At 40.2% G+C, this 10,354-nt stretch overlaps 1 protein-coding gene across 1 annotated transcript; it reads left to right on the top strand.

Annotated features, from left to right (window-relative positions):
• The first annotated feature begins 3,036 nt into the window (after nt 1-3,036).
• LOC138358084 (uncharacterized) lies at nt 3,037-10,340 on the top strand. Its single transcript, XM_069315561.1, has 5 exons — nt 3,037-3,163; nt 5,763-6,076; nt 7,145-7,416; nt 9,987-10,204; nt 10,252-10,340. The coding sequence occupies exons 2-5, from the start codon at nt 6,071-6,073 to the stop codon at nt 10,338-10,340; spliced, it is 585 nt and encodes a 194-aa protein (XP_069171662.1). The 5' UTR covers nt 3,037-3,163; nt 5,763-6,070.
• The last annotated feature ends 14 nt before the right edge of the window (nt 10,341-10,354 follow it).

The raw sequence follows: 10,354 nt of genomic DNA, 5'->3' as shown, positions 1-10,354 counted from the left end.
ACCTGGTGGTGCTAGTACCTGGTGGTGCTGGTACCTGGTGGTGCTGGTACCTGGTGGTACTGGTACCTGGTGGTGCTGGTACCTGGTGGTGCTGGTACCTGGTGGTACTGGTACCTGGTGGTCCTGGTACCTGGTGGTGCTGGTACCTGGTGGTGCTGGTACCTGGTGGTGCTGGTACCTGGTGGTGCTGGTACCTGGTGGTGCTGGTACCTGGTGGTGCTAGTACCTGGTGGTGCTGCTACCTGGTGGTGCTGGTACCTGGTGGTGCTGGTACCTGGTGGTACTGGTACCTGGTGGTGCTGGTACCTGGTGGTGCTGGTACCTGGTGGTGCTGGTACCTGGTGGTGCTGGTACCTGGTGGTGCTGGTACCTGGTGGTGCTGCTACCTGGAGGTGCTGGTACCTGGAGGTGCTGGTACCTGGTGGTGCTGGTACCTGGTGGTACTGGTACCTGGTGGTGCTGGTACCTGGTGGTGCTGCTACCTGGAGGTGCTGGTACCTGGTGGTGATTCTGATTTTTGTCTGTAGGGATAACGTTTCTATTAACGTTTCTATTGTTAATAGAAACGTTATCCCTACAGACAAAAATCAGAGGATACAACTGACGATTTACTATAAAACCAGAAAAACGGCCAGCCTACTCATGAGAAACTCTCCAGACACAAAACAGAACGCTTTAAAAGAGACTAACGTCGTCTATGCCTTCAAATGCCCTCTTGGGGACTGTAAGCTCCAAAAAAAACAGTATATAGGCAAGACAACATCTCTTTCTAGGCGTTTAACGATGCATAAGCAACAGGGCTCCATTAAGGAACATATAATCTCTTCCCACAACCAAACCATCGCCAGAGAAATCCTAGTAAACAACACAGAAATCATCGATAGATACAGCGATAGCAGGCGGCTTGACGTTTGCGAGGCACTACACATCAAGAAGTCAACACCAGCAATCAACAGCCAATTATTGCACAACTATATATATATATATATATATATATATATATATATATATATATATATATATATATATATATATATATATATATATATATATATATATATATATTTTAATCACGTGTTTATTTTCGTGATACACACACACACACATATATATATATATATATATATATATATATATATATATATATATATATATATATATATATATATATATATAGAGTGGATATCAAGAGAGAAAGATCTGCTGGCTCAGGGATGCTAAATCCAGTTAAGTAATCTTCCGTTTATTTTCAGTTCATCAATGCCCCTTTGCCCGTGAAAAACATTCCCCTGTGTTTGGGGTCTCACAATTAAAGTTAGTGCAGGATATTAAGTTAATGGTGTTTATTGCAACGTTCCTCCAGGCTAGAAAAGTTAAATTCACAGGCCCCGTAATTATCTTGTGTTGCTCAATTATTATTTTTTTTTATCCTTTGCACTCGTTCCTGATTACACCTGTTGATAATTACCACTGCAGGCGATGAGTCACAATAACGTGGCTAAAGTAAGTTGACCAGACCACACACTAGAAGGTGAAGGGACGACGACGTTTCGGTCCGTCCTGGACCATTCTCAAGTCGATGAGACTTGAGAATGTTATAATTACCAGTTTTCCATCCTCCTTACTCTTTGAAATACAAGTCATTTAGCAAAGTAATATTCTCCCTCAGCAAGGACTGAGGCGGGGGACAAGAGGATCTGAAAGTCACCCTTAACAAAAGACTGGTTCATGACACCGCCCTAAAGTAAATATTTTAGTACATATAAATACATAATTCAGCTACATATTCTATTATAAAAATATTCATTAATATTTGCTTCTCTGTTTAGCTTTGAGATGATTCCAGACAACCTTTCCTCAGATTCTTCCATACATCAAGTATACATGGACATACATCGAGTATTCATGGACATACATGAAGTATACATGGACATACATCAAGTATACATGGACATACATCAAGCATACATGGACATACATCAAGTATACATGGACGTACATCAAGTATACATGGACATACATTAAGAATACATGGACATACATTGATACATGGATATACATCAGTGTAGGATGTATTATACATGAACGTACGTCAAGTGTAGGATGTATTATAAATAACGTACATCAAGTGTAGGATGTATTATACATGCACATACATCAAGTGTAGGATGTAGTATACATGAATATATATCAAGTGCAGGATGTATTATACATGAATATACATCAAGTGTAGGATGTAGTATACATGCACATACATGAAGTGTAGGATGTAGTATACATGCACATACATCAAATGTAGGATGTATTATACATGCACATACATCAAGTGTAGGATGTATTATACATGAACATACATCAAGTGTAGGATGTATTATACATGAACATACATCAAGTGTAGGATGTATTATACATGCACATACATCAAGTGTAGGATGTATTATACATGAACATACATCAAGTGTAGGATGTAGTATACATGAATATATATCAAGTGTAGGATGTAGTATACATGCACATACATCAAGTGTAGGATGTAGTATACATGAACATACATCAAGTGTAGGATGTAGTATACATGAACATACATCAAGTGTAGGATGTAGTATACATGAACATACACCGAGTCAGTAGTGGTGACTGCGACACACAGCCAACACGATACATGGAGGTGCGAATGATTCAGTCTGAATTGTTTATAAGGTTGGTTAGCAACGATAACCAGTCATGTAGTGGGTGGGTGTCCACCCTTACCCTCCCCCCCCACTACGTCACCCCCTACTGTAGCCCCATCAACTCCCCCCCATCCCCCCACCCCCGATCCCTTCCTGTAGTACCTTCGATTTCCCTTCTGTAGCCCCTTTGACCCCCCCTTTCCGTAGCTCCCGCGACTCCTTCCTGTAACACTCCCCCCCTTCCCCTGCTGCTCCCTTTCCCCCCTGAACCCCCCCTTTCTCCATACCAGAACAAGAAGACATTACCCCCCTTTTCTCCTCCCAACCTGCAGCCCAATTCAGGCGCACAGGGCGCGCGTCCCGGCTAGTCGCCTCTGACCGGTGAAGGTGTGAGCCACGCGGCAAAGATTACCGATTGTGCCACAGGCGCCACAGACTCCGGGGCTGTGTTGCAGGTTCCTCCACAGACTGTTGTGTCAGCTGTGCCACAGGTTACATAAGAGTTTACAGCTAAATTCTTGTAGGGTGATCACTGTAGTGTGCTGTCTTGTAGGGTGATCGCTGCAGTGTGCTGTCTTGTAGGGTGATCGCTAATCCAATAATTTGTTCACTCATCTGGACAGTAATTATCGGTGCAAAATCAACGAATTATTGACTCATCGTTGTACGAAACACCATACATAACAAGGCCACGTTATGATGCAATAATACTGTGAGTATACATTACGAATACAACTACATTTAAGTAAACAAAAACACTTCTATGTAATCTATTATAGGAATTAAACTGCTTTATATTTAAACTTATGATTGACAAATTGCATTTTTAATATATGCTAAATAAATCATTAAAATACTTTTTGTTTTATATATATATATATATATATAATATATATATATATATATATATATATATATATATATATATATATATATATATATATATATATATATATATATATATATATATACTTGCTAATAGAGTATTTGGTTATTGAAATTGAAATTCGTTATTAGGCTTCATATAAATAAATGCAAGATAGTCACAGTTAACCATAGCTTATCCTTGTTCGTCACATGGCTGGCTGATGTTACTAAACCAACACTACTATAGCACATTCTCAAGAAAGTATGCTAATTAGAGCGTATTGATCGTATGAGACAATTGCAAAATGATAGCATTTTTAGTGATTGTTGTATGGGTAATCGTATACAATATTGATATGAGATTTCTACAATGTATAACTATCTATCTTAAAATAATACATTATTGATATAACAAAAGAGGTTATAATGCCTAACACCCCTAATATCTTGACCTAATTCAATATTGATTTACGCGTATAATGAGGCTGAACAAAGTAAATAGCTGACATTCTTGGCCCCGTTGGTCGAGCGATGGCGTGTCGTCATACACTCGGAATTCAGAAGGAACTAGAAGCGCCAGTGTTGAGTATGCTGCTATTGTGACCTACAAACCTTTAAATATCACGGCTGCATACTGCTAGCAGGTCGACCCAGCTAGCACACCACGCCGTTACTAGGGCGACGCCATTACCAGGATTGAGACGCCGTCTAGTATAAGTCATAATCTTGCCTCAATTACTAGGTTTTTTACCTCAATATATAAATTTATTTATTCTAAAAAAATCACTTTCTCCATTTATTGTATTGTGTAAATAGATTTATTTATTGTTTATCTAAACTCGCCACATGGGATAGGTTTTTACATTCTATTTTATTACCATCTTCCTTATTCTTCTAGTCACATATATCTTAGTCCTTCATATAGCATTACTAATCACCCCAAACACACGTTTCAGTTCTATAAATTTGTTCTCGGCTCGCCATTACCTACTACCATGATTAAGGGGCCAATTCTGTCAACCTAAATTATTTCTGGGTATTGAATGAGATAATTTCTTTCAATTTCGCATTCAGGTATTTATTTTCTGATATTAAAATGGTCACATTAATCAATGGTAACGTAAGAATTACAGACTAACGTTCCAAACATTGGTCGTCGTAGGCTATCGATTGGTATTACGGGCTATTCATGCCCGTGCCACCTCTTGGGTGGCTTAATCTTCACCAATCACTCAATCGATTGGAACTTGGAAAGTGTATTCCAGTGCGCATGCGTGCTGGCGCGCATACTGGGACACCCATTTGGAAATATTGCATGGCAGCTTTCATTCAACATTCAAATGAATAAAATTTTCATATATCGGTTATCACTGGACCTTCAGTGAATAGTTTAAATTTTGAATGCATAAGGCTGTTATAACCGTGTGATTTTTGGCAGTATCGTGCTGTTAGTTAACAGATTACTAAAGTGTACAAACAGAACAGTGTTTCAATACAAAAAAATAAACATATAAAACTCAAAACTTTACGTTTACTGAAGACTGCGAAGGCTCCACTAAAGCTCCAAATTAACCTTTCAGACAAGTTAAATTTTAAAATATTGGAAGTTCCTGTTTGAAAATCATCGTGTATTGACTTCAAAACATATGGACCGAACGACACGTAAAATCCTCAGGATTTTGGCACGTGAAATCCTCAGGATTTTGACACGTAAAATCCTCAGGATTTTGACACGTAAAATCCTCAGGATTTGACGTGTCGTTCATTTTACGTGTCGATAAAATAAAATAATTTTAATATAAAAGTTTGGTCGTGTGTGTAGATCTTAACACCTGACCTGTGATAGTTGTTGAATCTCAGGTACAAGTTTCAGTTAATTATTTACAATAGCCACGTATAGATACAAAATAAAGCCTATTGACCATGCAGTAAACTGCTCTTCTCATTTGCCAGTTATGCCCCAAAATCTTATTGTGAGATACAATAACGACACTATGGTTCACGATCGTTACGGTGACCTGTAGGGCGGTGATTAACACAGTCGCCTCACAATGGATTGAACCCTAGTTCCATTCCCGGGCAGTTCGAGATGTTTGGTGACTTTTCTTTAAACCTGATGATTCTCAGCAGTAAATAGGGACTTGGAAGATAGGCAACTGTTGAGGACTGTATCATAGGGTTTATGATCGTATTTACTAAATCTACCTATACATTCTTTGGCAGAGTGGCCATTTGGAGCAGCTGGAGCACTGGGAGGCAGCCGGTGGGTGGCCACTAATACGACCAGGCTGCAGGAGCCGGTAAAAACAGAGTATGCTGAACAGACTCCATCACCGCACTTAAATTACTGTTTAAATCGTGAAACAGTATCACTGCGCCTCCGTCAGGCAGGTGGTGGTGGGTGCTATGTTTATCTTCTGCTGTGGGATCAGCAAACGCCAGCAATACATCACCAGCATCCCGGCAACCTTGGGCCTTCTGCCACAAGATAACGAGTCAAGAGAGCCATCGTGTATTCCAACGCCTTCAGCATGGATGTGAGTACGCCTTCTGGCCTAGAAACTGTTCACTACAATTGTGCTTAATGTGCTAAAGTTGTGATTAACGCTTTGTACAGTTACGGTTAATGCTTAGCACACATGGGAAGCTTACTGGGGAGGAGCCCCGGAATGATCTAGGTGAATATATTCGTCTGAGGGCCGACACTGACTCCAAGCACAAGACGCTCTCCTGATAACTAAGGGATTAATGCAAGCTTACAAGCAACATACATAGAGTTTGGTCAGGACATTCTAATAAATGCAGTTTACCCTGGTCCTTTTAGCTTAACGAGCCTATTTGCTGACTGTTACATCATTCTGGCTCTTTGAATCAAACCAGCAGAGAGTGGATTATTACACACTTGTTACACCACAGAGGTGGCCATTCATTCATACAATGCTAACCAGCATATATACATTTTGTTGCTTTTGAGGGATCACATAAACATTGTGGTTTATGGGAACAACAGGAGGGGAAACTTTCCAGGACAGGTGTTGGTTGGAGAGAGACATGGAGCTGTAGCCAGCTTCTCGGAGGTGAAGACAGCGGTGGTGGGGAGAGCTCTGAGAGACAAGGGTGAGAGGCTGTCTACTGAAGATTAGGGTAACAACTAGCATGCGTTGTATGGTGAGGATGCGTTGTATGGTGAGGGAGCAGCTACAGGGTGGTGACTAGTGGTGGCTGTGTGGTGAAGATTTTGACTCACGGTGTTGTGAATATTGGTCATTGTGGTTGTTGTTGTTTTAGATTCAGCTACTGGGAACACAAAGTTCCAAGTAGCACGGGCTATGGTGAGCCCGTAGTGGACTTACCTGCCACAGGAGCGGGGCTGTAACTGTGTACGTTGTGTGGTGAACATTGTTGACTGTGGTGGAATGTGATGTGGTGAGTATTGGTGACTGTGATGATGATGGGGGGTATGATGTTAAGAATAATGACTGCCGTAGTGGCTAAGTGCCATCAGGAAGCCCGTTTCATGTCTGAAGGTGTCCACTCCAACAATTTCTCGCCTGGCATTTGCTGTATCCTGAGTATGTATCTTATTTCCAACATCTCCTCCACAGATGGAGTCTATTCGAAAGCGGCGGGCGCGACTGGACGCTATCACATCCTCCACCAGACTTCCAACTCTGACTCCCCTGGAGGTGTTCGGAGCGAGGCCGTCCTCCGTGCACAGTGGCGTCTCCTCCCCTCCCAACAGCATATCCTCGGAGAAGAGACGCCAGCAGCACAGGCACAGGCCCGACATGTACCTGACGAGGAAGAACTCGGCGTCACTGGCTCGGGCAGGTTCAGGGAGGAATACAATGCCCGCGTTGGGTATACCGCCCATGACGTAGGTGCTGTGTGTGTGTGTGTGTGTGTGTGTGTGTGTGTGTGTGAGTTATATATGGCACTCTTACGCTATCTAAACATATTGTTCATATTGTTCAGCTTTAATTTTTACTGTAATTCGTATTAAATAAGTAAGACTTAGTGTCTCGTTGTCAGTGGATTGAAATACAAAATGTTTGTTCTTCAGCTTTCATCTTTATCTCTCAGTTCATTTCACAATATTAATTATACTGCATTATGTTAATTTATGTTACTGTTAAAAGTAATCGTGTTGACGCGACGATAATTTTTTGGGGCTATCTTGTGTACTTAGCAAACAACTCGGATACCCAAGTGGAATTAGTCTATTGGAATTTCCTCAATTGCAAACTGTTTATCAAGATATTAACTTTCCATGTCTTTCCTTAATAAAGAACTAGTCCTTCAAGATGTATCCTTACCAAGGATGCATCTTATAAGATAGCACAAAACACATTTAGTTTGTGTATCTAAGCAACCAGGGGCCAGGAGCCAGATTCACGAAAGCACTTACGCAAGCACTTATGAACGTGTACAGCTTTCCTCAATCTTTGACGGCTTTGGTTACATTTATTAAACAGTTTACAAGCATGAAAACTTCCCATTCATCTGTTGTTATTGTTATAAACAGCCTCCTGGTGCTTCGGAGCTCATTAACTGTTTAATAATTGGAAACAAAACCGCCAAAGATTGAGAAAAGATGGACAGGTTCGTAAGTGTTTGTGTAAGTGCTTTCGTGAATCTGGCCCAAGATTCACGAAGGAGATACTAGTTATTTTTCCCTACTTCAGTTATCCTTACAACGTTTTCTTTAATAACTCACTTCGCATTCTGCCCCCATACACCAGGGGCCCAGATTCACGAAGGAGATACTCAAGCACTTACGAACCTGTCCATCTTTTCTCAATCTTTGGCGGCTTTGTTTGCAATTATTAAACAGTTAATGAGCTCCGAAGCACCAGGAGGCTGTTTATAACAATAACAACAGTTGATTGGCAAGTTTTCATGCTTGTAAACTGTTTAATAAACGTAACCAAAGCCGTCAAAGATTGAGGAAAGATGTACACTGGACTGAAGTGCTCTAAACGTTCACTGTTTGGACCATTGGTATACTAAAGGGGATTTAAAAAATATATGCAGCATCCTAATTCTCCTAGGCCTTATAAAATCATTGTTACACCTTTTTTCTCAATTTTTGGCCTACTGTAGTATCTATATGTACTACAGTAGGCCTAATATAGTACATATATGTACTACAGTAGGCATAGTATATGTACTACAGTAGGCCTAGCATATGTACTACAGTAGGCCTAACATATGTACTACAGGAGGCCTAGTATGTGTACAACAGTAGGCCTAGTACATATTTGTACAACAGTAGGCCTAGTATAGTTCAAATATGTACTATACTAGGCCTACTGTAGTACAAATATGTACTATACTAGGCCTACTATAGTACATATATATGTACTATATTAGGCCTACTGTAGTACAAATATGTACTATACTAGGCCGAGGAGAGGTTAGTTTGTTGCTTTCTTTCTCGTTTTTTTTTTAAGAAAACTTAAAACATAAAACGAGGACCTTCGAGGGACTCGACAGTACACATTGTATACATATTTACCTCAATTCCCATATGTACTTTACGATACATATACGTACTTTACGATACATGTACTTTACGACACCTGTACTTAACGATACATATACGTACTTTACGATACATGTACTTTACGATACATGTACTTTACGATACATATACGTACTTTACGATACATATACTTTACGACACATGTACTTTACGATACATGTACTTTACGATACATGTACTTTACGATACATATACGTACTTTACGATACATGTACTTTACGATACATGTACTTTACGACACATGTACTTTACGATACATATACGTACTTTACGATACATGTACTTTACGATACATGTACTTTACGATACATGTACTTTACGATACATGTACTTTACGATACAGTGAATATGTCCTGGCACTGCTTGTCTTCCCATTCATTACAGTTTAATAACCTTAGTTGTAGTGATTTTCAATGATCATAAACTTTTAAATCCTTTATCCCTTATAATCTATTGATTTTTTTTTAGGAAACTTGAAGTCATATAATTCTTTATCGATGTTGTAACTAGTATCATTGTTATCATCTATGTTATATGTTATTCTTTCAATTATTTCTGCTTTCGTGGATACAATGTTATGGTGAGTAAGGGAATCTGTAACAATGATTTTCTGTTTGGCTAAAGTAACGTCTGTTAACATCTCATATCTGCTTTATTTGCTAATAAATACTATTCATTAATTCACATTTAGTGGATTTGTGGTGCAAAAATGAACTTGTGTATTACGAAGTGACCATTTAATCATGAAATTAACATTTTAGGAGTAATGCAATAGTATCCCACATTATGTATCGTCAGAAGAGCGTTTTCTGTTGTTTCTGGCACTCGGCACCGTTTTCTCAACATGTGTCTATCATGGACTAATATAATATCTTATTTGGTGCTTCTGAAAGGCGCGGCAGACCGCTTCACGACCCACTCCCGGAGATTGGTCAGACTAAGGAAGACGAGGCGGCCGATGGGAAAAACGAGGAGACGATAGAAGAGAAATTGCAGGAGAGGAGAGAAGATGAGAACGACGAGGTAGCAGAGGAGGTAGAAGAAGAGTTGGAAGGGGAAATAGAAGAGGCAGCTAGGAATGTCGAAAGGGACTCACAACCTCTGTCACCTAACCAGGAGAGTCACAAAAATAGTCACTGGATGAATGCAATCCAAGGGGTGTCTCAGGCTGGCCATGGGGTCAGTCTGGAGGCCAGTCAGGATGCCAGTCAGGAGGCAAGCCAGGGAGTCAATCAGGAGGCCGGCTTGTGGATTAACCAGGAAGCCAGCC

Source organism: Procambarus clarkii, chromosome 81, assembly GCF_040958095.1.
Source record: "Procambarus clarkii isolate CNS0578487 chromosome 81, FALCON_Pclarkii_2.0, whole genome shotgun sequence".
In the NCBI taxonomy this organism is placed as follows: Eukaryota; Metazoa; Arthropoda; class Malacostraca; order Decapoda; family Cambaridae; genus Procambarus; species Procambarus clarkii.
Note: the sequence above shows the minus strand (reverse complement) of the source record. Positions and strands in the feature narration are given on the sequence as shown.